The 21617-nt window shown below is 42.3% G+C and overlaps 3 protein-coding genes across 3 annotated transcripts; 1 reads left to right on the top strand and 2 right to left on the bottom strand.

Moving 5' to 3' along the window:
- Positions 1–643: 643 nt before the first annotated feature.
- PCYB_124900 (hypothetical protein) lies at positions 644–2860 on the bottom strand (the record flags this gene model as incomplete). Its single annotated transcript, XM_004223823.1, has 8 exons — positions 2739–2860; positions 2544–2607; positions 2238–2319; positions 1888–1943; positions 1655–1740; positions 1478–1520; positions 1031–1162; positions 644–864 (listed from the first exon to the last, which is right to left on the bottom strand). Coding segments are annotated over exons 1-8 (792 nt in total), but the record flags the coding sequence as incomplete, so codon positions are not given.
- A 2344-nt stretch (positions 2861–5204) lies between these two features.
- PCYB_124890 (protein serine/threonine phosphatase) lies at positions 5205–8116 on the top strand (the record flags this gene model as incomplete). Its single annotated transcript, XM_004223822.1, has 2 exons — positions 5205–7750; positions 8032–8116. 2 exons carry the CDS (start codon positions 5205–5207, stop codon positions 8114–8116), a joined length of 2631 nt encoding a protein of 876 aa, XP_004223870.1.
- Positions 8117–9798: 1682 nt separating this feature from the next.
- PCYB_124880 (hypothetical protein) lies at positions 9799–17120 on the bottom strand (the record flags this gene model as incomplete). The annotated part of the gene is made up of 2 exons (XM_004223821.1): positions 9799–13286; positions 13637–17120. The coding sequence occupies 2 exons, from the start codon at positions 17118–17120 to the stop codon at positions 9799–9801; spliced, it is 6972 nt and encodes a 2323-aa protein (XP_004223869.1).
- Between the last annotated feature and the right edge of the window lie 4497 nt (positions 17121–21617).

Below are 21617 nucleotides of genomic sequence, written 5' to 3'. Positions count from 1 at the left end.
AAGAAAAGTCAAGCGAAGCGAACCGGTCGGAGGTCATCCTCCACGTAGGTATAAACATACGCAGCGCATGCACTCATAATGTAGAATGTGCTATACACTTTATACCGGTAAAATATGTGCGAACATGAGAATATTCCTTTTAAGTAAATTTGCTCAATTTAACACTCGTGACGAATCCGTCCATTGGGATAATCGTGGGGAAGCTGAGAAGAAGAATATTGCGCAGGGCATTCGTTCGTAAGGTAGTGGAGCATCGGCACAACTTGTCGGTGTAGATATATGCACACATTGGTATAGTTCTCTATGCTTTTTCTCTTTTTAAAATGTACCCCTGGCAGAACCTGCGGATATAAAAATGGATATTTGGGAAGGGTGCATAAATGTGTATTCTTGCTCCCTTTTACGTATTTTTTTTTTTTTTTTTTTTTTTTTTTTTTTTTTTTGCGGCTTACCATGTTTTGCCGTTCCCGTGATTGCTTAGGGACCTGATTGATCCAGCAAAGCCTGATGAAGTTTTAAGGAAGAGATGGGGTTAAATTGCCCCCCCCGCTTGTTGCAAATGTTTGTATGGCGATCACATCGAAGGTGACACTATAAATCGCAGTGATGGTCACTCTTTCGATCGCAGCGATGGTCACTCTTTCAATCGCAGCGATGACGACCCTCTGGGGAGTTACTTCTTGTGAAGTAGTCGCAATCCAAGTGGGAGCAAACGTCCACAGATTTGGGGGTGCTCAAATTGTAGGGCGCGCTTTTCAAAACATGGTCGCAGATAGACATATAATTTAAGAAGGTCGCATATCCCGGGGTGTAGAAATTGGCAGGGTTCATATACGTTACGTTGTTCTTCTTTTCTACAAAATGCTGGTGATAGTGAAAGAACGTTTCATTTGTGTGTACCCCGCAAGGGATTCGTTTGTGTTTGGCTTGCCACATTTTTGTAGCTTAAAATTTGCGAATAAATTTCCTCTACTTTGATACTCTCTCGAGTAAGTTCTCATTTTGTGCTATTTCACTCGATGCTCATTACGTCCAAATTGTCCGAATTGCAGATGACGGCCCTTTTGTCCTCATCATTCCATATGACGTATTTACAGTTGTTTAAGGTGCAAGCCTCTAACGCCTTCGAAATGGACATAAACTTTGTCACTTCACTGCTGTTCTGAGCGCAAGCTGAGAGGGGAAAGTGGGCCATTCCGATGTCGCAGTGGAGCATACTCGTATTGGTCACACTGATCACGCTAACTGTTATGCTCCCTTAAAATTTTACATTACCCAGAGACTGGTCCCGCACTCTGCAACGAACATACGCAAATGAATATGAAAATACGTATAGGTGCATGTGCATGTGTATGTGCATGTGTATGTGCATGTGTATGTGTGGGGGCATATGTACGCATAGTATGGGCCACCCCTCACCGGAGTGCATTTTTGCCAGTGAGAAGAAAAAGTATTACACGAGGTATTTGTGTGTAACTCCTTGGTGGAAGGCCTTTCCATCGTAGAGGTTTTTATAAGAACTGAAATGAGGAGGGAAAATCATTAGTGCCATTTTGTGATAGTTAGTATAGGTGAAACTTCACAAGGAGTATTTCCCACGTATTTATCGTGCGAGTTCTCCTAGAAAGGGTAAAGCGAAAAATTATTCTCAAACCTCATGCAGATGTATTCTATGGCTAGTTCTGAAGAAAAGTCCAGGTGGGGGTTCTTAGTGTTCCTTTTGAATTTCCGTACGTCGATCTTAAAATGAGAAGAAATGTTTGTTTTTGTGAATCATACAAAAGGGGTTGTGTAGTTGAGGGAGGTTCAGTATCATTCTCCCGCTTCTCTATCTCATTTGCTACTTCTATGGTGATTTTATTTGTCCATTTCGTCCTTTCTTCACACCTGACATTGTTCCTTCTTGGAGCATATTTCCTTTGCCATATTTTTGTAGTCATTTTCTGATGAAACGGAAAGGAAAAGAAAGAGGGACTCGTAATCAGTGAGGGAGGGGTAGGGACAGCACATCGAAGACGACAGTTGCATGAGTTGCTGGTGCATGGTGCGTGTTAAGGCGTAAGGCTCCTATTTTTAAAGTGCTTTATGAACCCTTGTTCAACATATACAACGCATAACATAGAGGCAAAAGGAAAATTCACCCTTTGAAGTTTTTTTTCCAAATTTGTTCTTGTGTAGATGTGATGGCACCCACACGAGAGGGGTCATTCAAAAGAGAAAAGTTTCATCCTGTTAACCTTCCTCGTTCAGGTCTATTATGGACGCCTTTCTGACTGCCACGGTGTAGCCTTTATTGCAGGACATTCTTATGGAGTCTCTCTTTAAAAGGGAAGTTTTAAGGGTTAACGGTGGGTTGGGGATAATGAGGGATTCGAACAGGGGAAGCGCGGCGCGTGAGAAATGAGAAGGAGAAAAAGAGGCAGTTATAAATAGTTAGACGTGGTCAGACATGGTTAGGCGTTATTAGATACAGTGAGGCAAGGCTAGACTTAGCTAGAGGTGATTAATAAAGGCCACCATTTTTGAATTCCTTCCACCCTTACATCTCTCAACACGTTGGAATACCTTGACGGCAGGTAATGTTGATACACCTCATTATTTATAAATCTGCAAAAAAAAAAAATAAATAAAAAGGAAGAAAAGTGGGTCGATAAATCCGGACGTGAAATGCTTAACGGGTCAGAGATCATAATTATGCTACATTCTCATAGTGTCTATGCACATATGTATATTGAAACCCATAGTAAAAAATAGGGCTGTCTGTCTCCTTGGTTGGTAAAATTTCCTCTGGAGTGACAAAATTAAGTAGGGCGAGCAATGAACAGAGCACGCGGAAAAGGGGCGTCATTTTGTCGGACAGAGGCAAAGGAAAAAAAAAATAAATGGGGAAGGACAAAAAGGAGGAGAAGTAAAAGGAGAACAAAAAAGGAGAACAAAAAGGAGAACAGAAAGGAGAACAGAAAGGAGAACAGAAAGGAGAACAAAAAGGAGAACAAAACCAACTCGTAAGGATAGAGATTACCTTATTTTTACATTCCTTTTGCTTTAGATTTATGCCTACCATTTTGCTTCTTTCCCCGCATATGCTATAGAGCGATAATTTAGTGTACGTACATGCCACGCACAGAGGTGTCTTTCCCAAGTGAAGAAAAAAAAAAAAACAATACGACACTTCCGCGAAAGCGTAATGTGCGCTAAAGTCCAATATGACACACTCTCGAAAGAAAAACTTTTTCTAAAAATTGACTTACAATTTGTGGGTTAACAATTGGTTACACGACGCGGTGGGAAAAAGAACAACATGTGCGCAATGTGGTTGTGTGATATATTTTTTTTCTTTCTTTTTCTTTTTTTCCGTTGCTACGTATCACCGTTTGTGCGTGTTGCTATGCTTTTGTACCTTTATACACATGTATGTGCGCCCCCATTTGTGGTGGGTCTTCTTTCCCCCCGGTTAATCCCCTAAGCGCGGCGAAAGCGTGAAATAGGAACGGTTCCAAATTACAAGGAAGGGACCACACTTACATAAGCGTTAAAATCAGTCCATTTTTTTTTTATGAACAATTTCGTTTTCAAATGGACGCAGGGGTCAAAGATGAGGAACAACAACAAAGCAACGAAAATGAAACCCATCGGAAAGAAACCGAAGCAGAGTAAAATCGCAATCTCTGCGTCACCACACATATGTGTAATAACCACCTCGCGGTGTCAGTACGTATACATAGAAATGGTTCAATCATGTACCAGTTCGGAAAAATAAGTGGGCAGGGCAGAGGAAAGGTTAAAGGATGGTCCAAATATGCATCCACTAAGTTGCAAATTGTTGATATCAATTTTATATCGGTTAAACCATTTACATTATTATATGCCACAGTCTTAGCACACTTTTGCGAGTGTGCATTATTCTTTCCTCATTTTTTCCTTTAAGTGGATTTAATTTTGCGAAAATTTTTGGGGGAAAATAAAACAAAAAAAGGATTCTCTTGCGTTGATTTTTTCTTCCTTTGTGAATTAAGCATATTTCATTTTTAATGAATAAAAAATATGAAAAAATGGTTTGTGTATCTTTTTTTTGACTACGTGGTGAATGTAGTGAAAATATTCAAAAAAAATGAAAAAAAAAAAAAAAAAATGAACAAGCGAATGAGCGAACGAACGAACGAACAAACAAACAAACAAACAAACAAACAAACAAACAAACAAACGAACGAACGAACGAACAAACAAACGAACAAACGAACGAACAAACGAACGAACAAACGAATGAACAAAAAAACGCAGCTATTCAAACACACTGCGCATGTTCCACGGATTAAACCTTTTCGCAGAGCATATTTTTATGTGTTAAAATGTCTATTCACTTGTATCAGTAAATATTTGAAATTCATTGCAACAATGTAGCTAATCGCAAATATCGTTGCGCTCACACGTTCATATATATTATTCCTAGTGTTACTGACATTTGCCTCCCTTTTTTTTTTTTGTTAACCATTCTGCGTTTGTGCTTTTCTCGCCTCTTCCCACACACATATTCGTGCGTCACATATGCTTCTTCCCGTTTGCCCGCTCGTCCCTCTTGAGGACCACCGAAGCTTCTCATTTGCATGTGCAAGTGTGACAGGAGGGGGGGAGTTCCGCGCCGAACAGGCCTACGCTTGTCATCACCTGTGCGGGCGTTGAGGTAATCGCGCGTATGTGTCGACATGTATGCGTCATCGTGTGAATCTCTTCGTGTGAACTTCCTCGTGTGAACCTCCTCATGTGAGCCTCCTCGTGTGAACCTCCTCATGTGAGCCTCCTCGTGTGAACCTCCTCGTGTAGGTCTCCCCTCGCAAACGATCGCGCGTACCTGTTTGCTCTCCTTGTTCGCGTCCCCCGCTCTTTCACCTCATCGTAACGGAAAAAAAAAAGACTAGCTGCAAGTGGAAGCAGGGCGGGAAAAACCCAAACGAAAGTAATTTTTAAAATATTCAATTTTTACATTCGCCCATCGGTCCAGGTAAAAATAAAGGACAACACTTTTTTTTTTTTTCCGTTTGTCTACCGCCACCCATTCTCCCTCTTGACAACCTTTTTACGAGCACATACATGCAAGCACATGCAGTTGTGGGGTGTGCACATGGTACCGCTTTTCCGCTGACCGTTTGGTCCCCCGTTTTTCCCCCTAGCCTTCCAAGCATAGCTACTCCCCGTTCGTACGACAAATGAATAATGGGTCGTTTAAAGAAACAAACATTTGCAGAAAGGAAAAACAAAAGGGAGAAATTCCAGCGCCTCGATTTGGACACACGGCTACCTACCTAGGAAACAACAAAGTGGCAGTATTTGGTGGGGCGATAGGCGACGCAGGGAAGTATAACATAACAGATGACATCTACATATATGATTTATCTCAAAACAAATGGAAAAAAATAGTAACGGAAAACACCCCATCGGCGAGGGCGGCACATGCAGCTGCTTGTGTTGATGAGCAGCAGTTAGTTATATATGGGGGTGCAACAGGAGGAGGGTCCCTTTCCTTGGACGATTTGTACATACTAGATTTACGAAAGGAACAACGATATTCTTGGATGACGGTACCTACCAAAGGAGTAACCCCAGGGAGAAGATATGGACATGTAATGGTATTTAATAAACCCAATTTAATTGTAATTGGTGGGAATAATGGTCAGCATACGTTAAATGATGTTTGGTTTATGCATGTAGAACTTCCTCCATTTGAATGGGTTCAAGTAATTATTTCCAATAATTGCAAGGCCCCCCCTCCAAGAGTGTACCACTCAGCTGACATGTGCAAAGAAGGACCTGCGACAGGGATGATTGTTATATTTGGTGGAAGGAGTGCAGAAAATAAATCGTTGGATGACACATGGGGGTTGAGACAGCACAGAGATGGAAGGTGGGATTGGGTGGAAGCTCCCATAAAAAAGGGAGTACCTCCTGAAGCGCGTTATCAACATACTGCCGTTTTTATAGGCTCCAAAATGTTTATTTTAGGGGGTCGAAATGATAACGGGTGTGCCATCCCTTTGTCCACAGCGCTTTACAATACGGAGACAATTGAGTGGGTAACCTTGCCAGCCATTTCGAAATTTAGACACACCTCGTGGATGCACAAGCACACGATATACACCTTTGGTGGGTTCACTCACCAGACGCAGCAATTCCCAACGAACGAGTTGGAATGCCTGGACTGTTGCATCCTGGTGAATGCGACCACCGGTTTGGATTCGGATAAGAGGAAGTCCCTAAAGCAGTCTTCCCTGAAGCAGAAGCATCTAGGCAGCGAAATGCGAAGCGTCAGTTCGTTCAACCTGAACAGCCAAGACGTTATCAACCCGCATCAGCCTAGTGCACTCGCAAGCAGCCAATACGCAGGGTCCAAACAAATATACGAAATGAAGAATAGCGCCATCGCAGGGAATGTACAAAGCGCACATGATGCTCAGAATGCACAGGACGCACAAAACGCACAAAACGCACCGCAGAGGAACATGTTCGACTCGCCAAGCTCGTCGCTCTTCCGGCTGTCTAGTAGACCCATGTCGAATAAAATAAGGCTAGCGGCACATGCACACGCAGTGCAAGAAACGGGGAGCGATTTCGCATTGTTGGTTAGAAAAATATCGATTGACAAATTAGAAGAAGAAGGAAGAAAAATAAATAACGGCGTCTTATGCACACCAGTTAACTACATTAGTGAATTTAAAAACACAGTATATGATAAAATCATTACGACGTTGCTCAATCCAAATATAACCCAATTCGAAATTCAGTACCATCATAATGCAGAGACGATTTTTATAATTCCCTGGGCTAACATCTCCATCCTATGTTCCATTGTAATGGAAATTTTCAAGCAAGAAGATATGATATTAAAATTAAGAGCACCCTTAAAAATATATGGAGATATACATGGGCAGTATTATGACCTCATGAGATTATTTCAGTTGTATAAATGTCCAGTAGAAGAAGACTTAGGTGAGAAATTAAATGCTATTGGTGATATCGATTCAAATGATTATTTATTTTTAGGTGATTATGTGGACAGAGGTTCCAACAGCTTAGAAGTCATTTGCTTACTTTTCGCCTTAAAATGTAAATATCCCAAGCAGATCCATTTGATAAGGGGGAATCACGAAGATATGGCCATTAACAGTTTGTATGGATTTCAGGAGGAATGTAAAAGGAGGTTAAAGGAAGACATAAGTGATAAGTCTTCCTGCTGGGTTCAAATAAATCAAGTTTTTGAGTGGCTACCTATAGGGGCTATTGTAGAGGAGAAGATTTTATGTGTTCATGGAGGGATAGGGAAAACTATTAATACCATTTCGGACATATCTCAATTGAGGAGACCATTGGTTGTTTCTCAAGTTCCACAAAATTTGAATGAACAGAAGGTTACCGATTTGCTTTGGTCTGATCCTACGGACAATGATTCCATTTTGGGAACCATCCCGAATGATATAAGAGACCCTGATGGTACTGGTCATATTGTTAAGTATGGGCCTGACCGGGTTCACAAATTTTTAGAGGACAACGATCTGCAGTTGATTATACGAGCCCATGAATGTGTCATGGATGGGTTTGAGAGATTCGCGGGGGGTAAACTGATAACCCTTTTTTCGGCTACCAATTATTGTAACTCGCACAAGAACGCGGGGGCGTTGCTCTTCATCCGTAGGGACCTCACCGTCATTCCGAAACTGATATACCCGGCCAAGGACGAAATTCGCTTCTTCAACACGTGGTAAGTGGGGGGAGGCGGCGACTAAGGCGCAGAAGGACCTACTTGTGCGGAAGTACCTGCGTAGTGTGGAAGTGCCTACTTGTGCGGAAGTACCTGCGTAGTGTGGAAGTGCCTACTTGTGCGGAAGTACCTGTGTAGTGTGGAAGTGCCTGTGTTATGTAGACGTGCCTCCGCCGTGTAGATGCACCTCTGCATCGAAGTGCCACGCTAAGGAGCACGCCCATCAACGTACGCAGAGTAACATATGCTCATGTGCATCACCCCCCTTTTCCTTTTTGAAGGGACACCAAAATGACCGAGCTGAGACCTCCGACACCACCAAGAAATCAACCCAAGATGAGGGAACTGAACTTTGGAGCCCCGTAGCTTTTTTTTTTTTTTTTTCCATGCACCATTTGACCCTTCATGCATATGTGTAATTAAAATTTTGTATACACTTATGGGATTCACTTTTTAGCAACGTTGGTTTTTTTTCTTTTTCGTTTTTGTTTCACTTTGCGCTTTCATGATCGTGTTCGTTTTCTGCTTCCCTTTTGTGAACCCCCTCTCCCCCTTGCCATCACCCTTCCCGTCATTTCGCCTCTCACGTGTCTCAAAGCGAAAAGGCGCACATTCCGAAATGGGTGATAGAAACCTTCGAAAAAAGCCTCATTTGTGTAACACTCATTTTATTTGTGATTTAGAACGCCCTACTCGTTCACGCGTAGGGAAATAAAACGTTCACCCCAGGAGGGGTCTTTTTTTTTTTTTTAAATACGTGAAAATGGCATTCGAAAGGGGGACACACACACCTGAATGACATTTTACATAGGTAAAGGGGAGGAGTGTGTTTGAAAAAAAGGAAACATGAATCGTCAAGGTGCATCATCTTTTGCTGTTCACCATGCTGCTCATTGCATTATTTGTAAAATTATTCATGCGGTTATTTATTTTGCGTTTTTTTTTTTATGAGCGTAACATTATTAAATAAACTGTACTCTTTTTTGGTATCATTTTTTACAAAACAAAAAAAAATAAAATAAAAACTGGAGGATAATTCTTTAAAGGTACAGTCTCACACGTTTGGGGTGCAGGGAATGTGTTTTTTTTTTTTCATTGCGATGAAGAGATTGGTGTGTATATGATGCATTCACATAACGTGGAGTTGGACCAAAAAAAGAAAAAAAAATGAGCTGTTATAGAGGTGCTGAAATGTGCCTACATAATTTTGTCATTGTCGTTTAACTTGAAAAGCGCAATCTGTGGTCATTTCCGGCAAAGCTCTTTTTTATTCCTGCACCTTTCTGGGTTGTCGTTGTCACCGTCTAGGACAGCAATGGGATCTTAATCACTCGTTCATGGTGTACCCTACGCACACGTTCCTGAACAACTTTGCACTTATGGCGCCACTTTTGATGAGAGTGAAAATAAATCTTAAAAATTTTCATTTTGAGGTTTGCAAAATTGCTCCATTCGGCTTCATAATTTTCTTCCCATTTTGTTGGTGTTGGTGTTTTTTTTTTTTTTTTTTTTTTTGCGGTTTCTTCCCGAATGTGAGCCGCATTCAAAAAGGCATAAAAAAAAAAAAAAATCACATTAACAAATATCATAATATGGGAAAGGGGGATAAGCGTGGTAAAGACGGATAGCAAACGTATCAGAAGAATCGGATGAAAATGAAGTGGGTGAAAATGGGCACAATGCATGCCTACAAAATGTGCAGCACAAAATTGTATGCTCTCATCAGGCGTATAACGCATGAAGTGCGCTTCTTCATCTTATGCCACTTTTTAACTGCATGTCAATAGCGCGATGATGTAAAGGTGTGTAAATATTCGAACGGCCCGTAGACTAGCGTGGCATATTTTTTGTGCCCCCCACTTCCCCGAGGGTTGACCTGTCTGATCAAATTTGCAACGCGAATGGGGTGCACTAGAGGTCACTCCTCACTGATGAGACACACAGCAAACGCAATACAGAACGAAAAAAAAAAGAAGAAGAAAGAAAAAGAAAAAGAAAAAAAAATTCCGAGTAGAGAGAGTGTTGTTTTCTCTTTGCCGCTTGACCCACTAGGTGTACTCGGCGCCCACCGTGGAGGACGATTTCTTCCTCCCCTGGTAGTTATTCGACTTTTGGATAACCTTCCTATTGTGGCACCAACGCGCGACAGTCGTTCTGTGCACGCCGTATATTGCCGCTATTTGTGGCACCGACAAATTCTTCTCATGTAGCAATTCGCTTAATTTCTCGGCTGTGGGGGGTCCATTGTTTCCTAGCCTTTTTTTCTTGCTGACATTTAAACCGAATGATTGCGCCTTGTTCGTGTTCATATTGGCATTCTTCTTCTCCTTTTGCGTTTTGTCCCTTTTTTTTAAATTGCTCGATGACGGGAAGGACCCACCGCTTCGGTCGTCATCCTCCTGAAGTGGACCTTCCAGATGTGGACCCTCCAGATGCGGACCTCCCAGAGGTGGACCCCCCTGAAGTGGACCCTCCAGATGTGGACCCTCCTGATGCGGATCCCACTCCTCCTCATCCCCATCACAGTACTCATTGAACATGCCATTATAATTCGTAAAATTCATATTAGTCCTCACAGGTCTATCACCTGTACGATTTTCTAAACCAACCCAATTGACTCCATTTAGAAAATAATTCCCCATGTTATAATTGTATATGTATCCATACGGGGTTGACAAATTATTACTCGGGGGGGTCGCTGTGTTCAGACACTCATTCGTCATTTCGACGTTCTCATTTTTGTTCATATGGTAATTATGTATATTTATATTACTCCTCATTTCTGCACTTGGGTAATTTTTCATGTTATTACTTGTGCCATTATGGTAAGGGGAGGGGATTATTCCATCCAAGTTGAATGGCTTGTATACGTTTGCCATGCTCGTGTCTGGATCGCTCAGTTGGTAATGTCCACAGGGGGGTTGGTATGCATCTGTCTGTCTCATCAGGTTGATCATCTCTTCGTTGATCTTAAATTTCGTTTCATTCCCTGTGTTGTTTATCGAAAAGTCTATGCTGCTTATGCTGTTCGTGCTGTTCATTCTGTTCGTACTGTTCATTCTGTTCGTGCTGCTCATTCTGTTCGTGCTGTTCATCTGGTTCGGTTTGTTTATGCCTATTCCAGTGCTGCGGCTATTGAGGGGGCCACTTCCGCCAACGGCGCTCCTCACGCTATCCCCAGTATGTGCATCATCCATCGGGGCTCCCATTTCGTTTACATTAAAAAAGGAATGTCTGTCGTTATACTTTATCGATTTCTCGTCTACGTTCCCTCCAAATGGAGCACTACCGCCATGGTATGAGCTGTCCCGATTTGCTTCTACCGAATGAGTGTCCCTGTCCAAGTTGGCAATGCTGACACAGCAGTTGTTATTACGGGGTTGGTTCTTCATGTTAAAATGGCCAGTATGATTATTCACCAGGTGACTGTTTTGAACGGGGTTCACCCCCCTTGAGGCGTTACTTAGATGCTGCAGATTTGTGCTACATGCATATTCGTCATTATTGCATGACGTTTTGAGAGAATTTGGAAGTTCCTCACTCGTTGTGGTATCTTCATGGGGGGGGTTCTTTTTTGGGAGAACGGGGGGGAGATTATTGCTTGGGTGGTGGGGCGAATCTATGTCAGCATCCCCATCTGCGGCGTTAGGGGAGGCACTACTACCATCGTGGTTGTCGCTACGCACGCTTCTTACGCCTCTTACGCCGGTGTCCCCGTTAATGGTACCCTCTGCATAGGTACCCACATGCAAATTTATACCTTCCGTCGAGGGCCAATTATCCCCCGGTTGGTTCTTCTCACGTGCATTTTGCTCCCCCTGAGATGACCCGCTTGCGTATGGGTCACTGTTATGTGAACAATTATTATTCGAGTTCAAGGGGGACTCTTTTTCTGCCTCCACATTGTCATGCCTGTATTCGTTTTTACAGTCACTTCTCTCTTTTACATTCCTGTTAAGATGGTCTTCACCTGTCACAGTTATGTTACTCCCCTGTTCGTTACCATTTGGATCATTCCCATGACACTGTTGATGGTTTCTACCTATTACATCCGTGTTGACCACATGTTTGCTCCCCTCACCCAACAGTTCGTTTATTCCCCTGGGGGCGTAACTCTTCGCAGTGGCCTCCTTGTGATCATCTCCTTCTTTGCACTCCCCCCTGGTGGTACTACTTTTGTGTGTGCAATTTAAATTGTGGTTTACATCGTTAAGGTAGTCATTTTTATTTCCTTCCAGCTGATTAACTGTACCTATCGCGTCCCCATTATTGTCTTTCTCCACCATTTGTTCACTATCGCGCTTGTGCTGAGGGTCCACAGAATAATTGCCATCCTCAGTAACACATTCAAAGTGGTTATCACTGGTTCCGTTTGGTAAATCTACACACGATTGATCCATTTGTTTGCTTCCATTTGTGTGAACCATCCCGCTGACTACATTATTAGCAGCGTTTTGTTCGCCTTGATGAGTATAACTCAGATTGCCATGCGGGTGGTAGTAGCTCCCACAGTTGTTACCATCGCCTTTTCCATTTTGTGTAAAAGGATTAGTAGCATCCGAAAAATAATTATTCATCAGTGCAATGTGGGGGTATCCATTTTGGTTAATTAATGTACCCCTCCTTTCCTTTTGCATTTGTTCAGATAAAAATGGGTTCGTGTTTCCCATTTGGTTGTACATGCTCTGGGAAGAATCATCAAACGGGTTCACGTAATTGGTTGACTGAGATAGGTAGTTACTGAGTGGTTGTTGTCTTAGGGAGGTGGTGGGGGAGAAAGAGCTACTACCACTGACATTATTCCTGTTCGCACAATAACCTATACTTTTTAAATTCACTTTTGAGCAATTCTGCACACTTGAATTTATTCCATTCATATAGTTTAGAGCACCAGGTACATACTGAGGGCTCAAGGAGTTGATAAAATTTCTACATTTTGTATATTCCACAGTGGAGTTATTCACCAGGATGTTATTACTGTCTACACAGTCTATCCTGTTTTGTAGTTTATCGAATTTATTAAAATGATCGAGGGTATCATTCATGTGCACGTTGTGATTACTGTTAATGATGTGGTTCCCATTGGTGGCATCCAATGACCCCTTATTGTATCCCCTATCAGTACCTTCTCCGTGCCTCTGGCGAAAGAAGGCATTCTGCACAAATGCCATGTTACTGTCATAAGCAGTTTTTGCATCGTACGAATATGCCATATCAGAAGAATTTGAATTAGGAAAGTTCACCCCTTTTGTGTTCTTCACGTAGATGCAATTCGGTTGGATATTCACGTAACCCATTTGGCTCTTGTACACAGTGGATGGAGTTCCCTTAGAAGGGCCGACCCCATTTTGCCCAGTGTCATTAGCATGGAACAGTGATCGTTTTGACAGACGGGTAAATTTTGTGCATTTGTCCAAATTATTCAACACTTTGTTTTTGTTCTGAACTACGATAATTTGTTCTCCGTTGTTGTATGCATCGTATAGGAATTGTAAGTCGGGTGACAACTGAAATTTGCTGTCGTCCGTTTTTTTTTCTTCACAGGGAGATGGAGGTCATGTCGTTCATCTGGTCTTTGTCCCGCCCTGTTCTCTGCGAGGTGATTCACTTGATCACCTGCGATGCGATTCATTTGATCATCTGTGATGCGATTCACTTGATCCTCTGCGATGCAATTCACTTGATCCTCTGCGATGCGATTCACTTGATCCTCTGCGCTCATTCCTGAGGTGAGCCTTTTTCCCCTGCCTTCACGGGACCCGCAATGCAGATCGCCTCTCCCGCTGACCTCTTCCCATTTATCGGGGGTCTCCTTCCCCGCTTCGTCCAATTTGCTTGTTACGTGTGGAACACACATGGCCCCATCAGCTACCCCCTCCAACGTACCCTTCCCATTATGGACTTCCAAAATTTTTACCCCCCATTCGACGGGACAACTACTCAACTTCTCCTTATTAGACAGTGTGGAGATATATGACCTTTTTCCATTTTGTCCGACATCACGCGGTGCACTATTATATGCCCCGTCTTGCAAAAAATTTCTTGTAAGGATATCCATATCTTTTGATAGACTCTCTCGATTAGAATTGCGTGGCGTATTATTTTTCTGCGCACCCCTCTTGTTAGAACTCTCATTATTTTTTCCAAATTCGTTGGCAATTTTGATTAAATTGTAAAGACTGATGCATCTGCTTGAAGATTCACAGTCCTTTTCGTTGAGCGCATTTTTTGTGTGTACTTCATTGGAGCTGCGGAGGCAACCGCTATTTCTTGGGGGTAGTTCGGTTTGGAGGTCTTCTCTAGGGTCTCCCCTCACATAGGAGTCCCCCTTCCACGATATATTCGGCTGCGTAAGCTTCGTGGAATGTCCCATTAGCGCGCAAGCCATGAGATAGGCATACAACCTGTTTATTTTGTTTTTATAAAAAGAAATGTTATTAATAATATCCCGGTCCTCATTCTTTATGTAAATTTTTTCCCTGTATTTTGCATCAGTCAAATGGAGTACATTAAATAATTTGTTTCTGACCACGGTGTTCAGGTATTTCCGAATGAAATATTTACTGTGAGGAGGGTAGGACCAACTAGCATGTTCCATTTTTTTCGTGTCATTTAGTTGAATAAACTTCCTTCCGCGATCATCTAACGAATGAACCATCGTTTTCATTGTCATCGTAAAGTCACCATTATAAATGTTCCCTTGTTTTAAAAAGGGAGCAGATTGAATATGCTGGCACAAAATATCGTTGTTCCATTTTTCACCCATTTGGTGGGAACTCTTTTGCCCCTGCCAATTTGGACTCCTCTCCTTAACACTGGGGGAAAGATATCCTTCCTCTTTTATAGGTCCCTTTAGGGGTGTCCTTTCTAGCGAGGCTTTGGCGTCGTGTCTCTCCTCCACCTCGCCATCATCACCCTGCTGCTCCGTCTGCCCCTGCTGCTTCTTTTGCTGCGGCACCGGTGGGCCAAATTCGTTCAAGCCAATTTGGAGAAAATTATTTTCGACCCATTTTTCCTTTAACTTAAAAATTTGATTAACAAATTTGTGGCATAAAAACAATTGGTAATAATTTTTTTTTTTTTTCTTCTTGCAATATTCTTTTAGCAGCTTCAGAAATTGGCACTTCACTCTGTCTGTGCACATTTCGGGCAATTTTAAAAATGGAAATTTATCTACATATTTTATTTTTTCATTTAGTGGTGAATTTACAAAATCGTTTTTAAAGTCTCTTATTTGTTTGTTCATTTTTTTATTGCAGTGAAAATGATCCATAAAATGAGTGACCATTTTTAAAAAATTCATTTCCTTTTTATCGTATGCATTCTGGTCGTAGTAGTGTAAGTAGGGCAAATAGGATGACATCAAAAAGAAGTTGTTTAGGAACGAGTTTATGTAACTTTGCAAATACTTTTCGGCACTATCTCGGAAGCTAATTAACCGATTTAATTTTTCCATTTCTCCTTGTCCCCCATTGGACGTGTCTATGTTGCATCTTAGAATGTCTCGCAAGTCGAACTTTTCTTCCTGGGCGGTGATTGGAGATGCACCCCGCTCGTTTCGGCGGCACTCCAATGGGTAACTTTGGCGATGGTGCTGTTCTCCTTGGTAGTCCTCACATTGGTGGCCCTCACATTGGTGGCCCTCACATTGGTGGTCCTCACGTTGGTAATTTTCATCTTGGTAATTTTCATCGTGGCCGTTCTCATCGCGGCCATCTCCATCGTGGCCGTTTTCAACCCCCCCCTGCTGCTGCACATCGCCAGCAACACTCATCTCATCACTAACTTGTCCGCCCGAAACTCCGTCACGTGACGAGTGCCTATCCCCTCTCGCTTCGAAACGAACGGCATTGGACCTTTCCTCACTTGGAAAATTTCCCATTTCGCCCCTCTCCTCCTCTGCATGGTAATCACCACTCGTTGTTCCTATATTACCATCCTCTAGTCTATCCCTATCAGCAATGTCCCCCCAAACGTTTTTACCCTCGTGGGGTTCTACTTCGTTTCGTTCCTCCGCAAGCGGTTCATTTAAGTTCCCCTTGTTTATGCCTTTTTCATCGCCGCTTATCACTTCTTCATCTGCGCTTGTCTCTACTTCACCTCCGCTTATCTCTACTTCACCGCCGCTTATCTCTACTTCATCTCCGCTTATCTCTACTTCATCTCCGCTTATCACGTCTCCCTCTGGGTGTCCCCCTTCCCTTCCATCATCACTACCACCATCTTGAGAAATCCCCTCAGCAAATGACTCCGTTCTACATCCCTCGATTTCATCATTCGTGTTGTCAATATTGTTGACCGGCGTCCTTCGGTTAGCTTCCTCTACACACGAACTGCTCCAATCATCAGATGTACACGACAAGCTATGTTTAATGTCGGAATGTCCAATTATGTGGTTAACCCTACGGGAGTGTTTTTCTTCCAGCGCGGTGTTAACTTTATCCATTTTTTTCACATGGGGAAGGGGAAGATTCTCACTTGGTGAATCGTCGCATTTTTCACTCGCAGCTTGCGAAGACACGTCGTCCGCGTCACCGTCCGCTTCATCATCCGCGTCATCATCTGCGTCATCGTCCGCGTCATCGTCCGCGTCATCGTCCGCGTCATCGTCCGCGTCATCATCCGCGTCATCGTCCGCGACATCATCTACGCCATCGTCCGCGTTATGATCTCTCTCAGCATCCGCGTCGTGGGGCCCCTCACTGTCTGGCATAAAACCGCTCAGGCTCTCGATGCTAATCCGGCTAGGACACGTATCGTTACTACGGTTGTGGTTTGACCAAGCAGAATTAATAAATTTTTCTCCAGTTCTTCGAAAATGATCCTCTGTTTTTGCTTCAACGTTGGGGACTAAGTTCACCCCATTCTGGTCTCCTTCCAGCAGCTTTGTACACACATATTTCGTGCCGTTAAAATTGTTTAGGCTGATGGAATTCCCCTCATCATCTGTGTCACCATGGTGACTATCATGGTGTATATGCAGAAGAGCCTTCACATGCTCATCATTATTATCACTTACCGTATGAACATGTTCATATTTTTTTTTTAATTTTTTTATTTTCGTTTTGAAAGATTTACCACTAGAATGAATGACTGTCTTAATGTTTGACTTTTCTTTGTGGGCGCTATTCAAATGGGTCCCTTTTGGTGTCCTCGCCTGGCTATTTTCTGCGGCACCCAATTTGGAACCCATTTTGGAACCCATTTTGGATCCCACTTTGGGTCCCACTTTGCACCCCACTTTGGGTCCCACTTTGCACCCCACTTTGGGTCCCACTTTTTTCTCGTGCAGCATTTCCCTAACTTGTGCCTTCTCGTTACCCATTTTGGACGTGCCCTGCGCACCCTCTCTGGAGTTGTGGATGTCCATTTGGTCACTTCGTCTGGGCTTTAGGGGGATCCTAACATTGGCATTATTAGGCAACGTCGAAGCGATGCCGAAAAAAAAAAAAACGATGTTGCATCACCCCCTTAGCGTATCCGACGAGTGCAAAAACACAGTCTATACGAAAGGGTAGGCAAGAAAATTTAGGCACTTACATTATAATGCATTAAAATTCTACACGCAGTTTTCAGGGTTAACCACGTGTGCATTAGGTACATTTTCAAGTATCGCATGCATTTCGCAGTCACGCTGGTGAGTTAAAAATGCAGTGGCTGGCCGGGGTAGCCACACATGGATGGGCTCAAAATTTGTCAAAAAAAAAACAAAACGGTGCAGTGAACAGTGCAACAAGGGGTGGAACAAAGGGTGCAACAAACAAAGCAGTGAAAAAGAGCTGCGGAAAAGCACAGCAAAAAAAAGTGAAGCAAAGAAGTGAAGCAAAAAAGTGAAGCAAAAAAGTGAAGCAAAAAAGTGAAGCAAAAAGGTGAAGCAAAAAGGTGAAGCAAAGAAGTGAAGCAAAGAAGTGAAGCAAAAAAGTGAAGAAAAAATGCATAGAGAGAAAAAAAATACGCTCTAATAAAACACAATCAGGCACTGCCTACATCCCTATGAACCCTACTCATGCAACAAACTGAGCTTGAGCTCGTCAAATGGGAACAGGAAGGGAACACATAAAAAAAAATGAGCTTAAAAACAGCAGTGAGAAATCTCTCATATGGCAGCGGTTCTAATAACGCACTCTAGGGTAGCTACTTCTTCGCACTTCAAACGTTTTCGTGTAAAGGCACGTGTACATAAAAAATGTGAAAGGCACTACTGCGAAGTATTCCAACTAAGGGGAAGTAATCTTACGAGTATTTTTGGTGGGTTAGACACAAGACCAAAGTGCTGTGAATCATCATGGAATATAAGAGGAAGGGCGGAAAATTGGCTAGCAAATCTGTCGACGAATCGGCCAGTAAATAATTTCCTAACTAAGTAAAATCAGCAGATCAATCGGAAGTTACACACACGCGTGCAGGTGCGCGCAGACAGCGGTGCGTCTAGGGGAAGTGCATGTCCCGTACGCGTTTTCACCATCTACGATGTGCAAAGGAAGCTATCGCGCATGGTCCAAAATGCATTTGAAAAAGCAGTGAATGGGGATACTTGCACAAAACGAAGAGACTCGCCTTTCTATTCACATCATGTTGCATTGCTTATTCAAAGCTCCTGCTGCTACTGTTGCTACTGTTGCTACTGTTGCTACTATTTTGCTACTATTTTGGCGTTACAATTTTGGCGTTACAATTTTGGCGTTACAATTTTTTTGCTAAGGGGGGAATAGAAATGAACCACACCACGAAGGTTACATATTTGTGCGCTCACTACGCTGAGGTGTTGTATCACCTTTGCATAAAAAAAAAAAGGGGCGGAAAAAAATGATATGCAAATTAGGGAGTAAATAAAGGGGTATGCACGGGCACATGTGCAAAACACCAATCTGTACGCTCATTAGGGTTACACATAAGTATACATACGTGTAAATGTGCGCACGCGTTAATATAAACGCTCTTCAACGTACCCTTATAGACACGCACATATAGGTGTTTTTAGCATTTCTATCTTCGCTGCAAACACGCCGTGAGGAGATATGCCTACAGCACACCTGGGCGTCGTGACCCTCGCAGTGCGTATGCGGCTTTTCGATAAAACTGGACAAGCGTACATGTGAGCTCTGCGCACTTTTGTTTTTGCATTTACTAAATTGCTCGTACGTACATGTAGTGAATTGGGTGCTTTTTTCAAAGGAACTCCTTTGAGCAGTTGATGGCAAGAAAAAAAAAAAAAAAAAAACCCAAATTAAGCAAAATTAAGAAAAATTAGGTAAAATTAACTGCGTTAAGCGATAATAGGGAGGCAGTAAGTGTGTACCATCAAAACATACTAATATCGCAAAGTTAATTTTTTTTTTCCTTTTTTTATATAATGCTGTTATGAAAACAAAGGGCATACATGCGCTGAGCAGCTAAGTCGAAAAGGACTTTCTACAGATATGTCTCAGTGTTATACATAGGAGTGTGCACACTTTGCTTTATTTCTACATGTTCTTTTTATCACTTAATGTTTGTTTAACACGTGGTTAAAATGTTTGAAGTGGATGGGTCAGCGTGGGTGCGGCATTCCTTTAAGCTTAGATCGGTCTAGTTCAACCTAGTTCAGCCTAGTTCAGCTAGCTCAGTCTAGTTAAGCCTAGTTCAGCCTAGCTCAGTCTAGTTCAGTTTGGTTTCGCCCCACTTTGTCCCAAATTTATTTTGCTCTATATGTATTTTTCCTTCTTGTTGCCACAGCGCTTGACAGTGCATATGCTCAAAGTCGTAAACAGGGGCGCAGCACAAAGTTGGAACCATTAGGTAAATATTTGCAGGAAAAAAGGGGCAGCAGTGGAGCAGTGGGGCAGTGGAGCAGTGGAGCAGTGGAGCAGTGGGGCAGTGGAGCAGTGGGGCAGTGGAGCAATGGAGCAACGGAGCAATGGAGCAACGGAGCAATCATGGATGAAAACGCCGAAAGGCGCGCGAAAATTTTTAAATGCAACGCGCCAATTAGGCTTGAAGTAAAATGTGTCACGATGTCGTGAAAAAAAAACATGTGCATTTGCATTTACATAAGCATTATCTGCACATGAAGCGACGCTTTCTTTTTGGAAAACTCCCTTTTGCCACACCTAAAATTCATTCTTAAATACTCTGTATGCATTTTCTGGAATGTGTGAAGCAGCGTTAATGGCATTTAAGCGTACGTTACTGGGATGCTTTCCTGCCTTTTGCCCCATGCCGTACGAGCATGCCTTACGCACCTCGCGGGGACGCGGTGCCGCGTACACATGAATGCATATATGTACATATAACTGTGTACGTAAAACTTTGTGCGCAAAAATGTGTACATAAAAATGTGTACATAAAAGTGTGTACACAAAAATGTGTACATATAACGATGCGTATGTATAATAGAGGGGCATATGTGAGCGCGCGCGTGGACTTTATGCATCTTTTAACGTAATTGTGGTGAAGAAAACTCCAACCATGCGATACTTTTTTTTTTTCTTTAAAACTACATAAATGCGTATGCGCATACTCACCAATTAAAATTCTCACGTATGAGGGGGAAAATAAAATTCACATAACGTAAAAATTTTAAGCGTTTACGGAGAGCTCTGCTAATTTATTTTACATAATGTCTAACGAAGTGGATTAATATAGCTTTTTTTTTCGATAAAAGTGGCAGGAACTTTATCATTACCCTTATCGTTAACCTTTTTTTTTTCCTTTTCCTTTTCCTTTTTTTTTTTTGGGTGTTTATTCCCTTGTCAGGGATTGGCTATACTGTAATACATTCATCAGCGCATACACACGCGTGTACACACGTAGGCTCATTCGCCTAGCCCCATTTGGATCCTCATAACACATGTCATAACTTAACACAGCGAGGATGGAAAGAGGGTCCAACAGTACACCTTCATTTTGTGAAAGACACGATTGTACGTCTTTCCTTTGTGAAAACCAAATGACTATGAAAAAAAAGGCAAGCAAAAAAAAGGAAAAAAAAAAAAAAAATGAACAAATGAGTCAACAAATGAGTTAACAAATGAGGGAACAAATAAATGAACAAATAAACCCGTAACAGTGGACAATGCATAGGTCAACAAAACCAGCTGTGTGTTCCTTGCAGGGCAAGTGGACAAAAGGGGCCCAATTGGGGCCTCCCATTTAGTTACACCAGCTCATACGTACGTACTTATATATATGTGCACATTATAATGGTGAGTTTTCTTTAAGCGCAAGGCGTTCATCGCGCATGAGAAGGGGAAGAAGGAATGGAAGCGCCAAATGAGAACATTACAAGCGGGCGCATTCGTTTACACGGTAAAGCTGTGTGCTAACCCTTTTGGACGCAGCCTTGAATAAGCTGCACTACGGAATTAGTGTCGTGTCACATTAGCCAAAAGATACGAGAATACACTTGCTTTATTTGTCATCTCGATTAGTGACATGTAGCTATTTTTGGCTTCCCTTTTCTACAAATTACACCAAAATGGGAAAAAGAATGGCCAAGTATGCTTTTGTTTTTTGCACAATATTAATCTGCCTTTTAAGAAGTGAATCACATTCGAATGGTAAATATTTGCCCACCCATGTTTGTGTATACGTACGCGTGTGTGTTTTTTTTTTTTTTTTCTTCTTTCCCTCCACAGTTGACATTCTTTTTAAACTTCCAGAAAGACGGGATGATATAAGTTGAACAATTCTGGTGGTAAAATTGGCGGCGCGTTGATTAATGATACGTTTCATAGGCGAACGAAAAAAAAAAAAAAAATTCAAACCTTTTAAATAAGTACAAAAGAAAGGCTGTACATTGCCAGTGAAAAAAATATCCTGTCCTTCCCTTTCGCAACTATGCAATTGCTAAACTGTTAATTAAAAATGCCCATACAAATGTGTGACG

Source organism: Plasmodium cynomolgi, chromosome 12 (assembly GCF_000321355.1).
Source record: "Plasmodium cynomolgi strain B DNA, chromosome 12, whole genome shotgun sequence".
Taxonomy (NCBI): domain Eukaryota; phylum Apicomplexa; class Aconoidasida; order Haemosporida; family Plasmodiidae; genus Plasmodium; species Plasmodium cynomolgi.
This window is presented reverse-complemented; position numbering and strand designations above follow the sequence as displayed.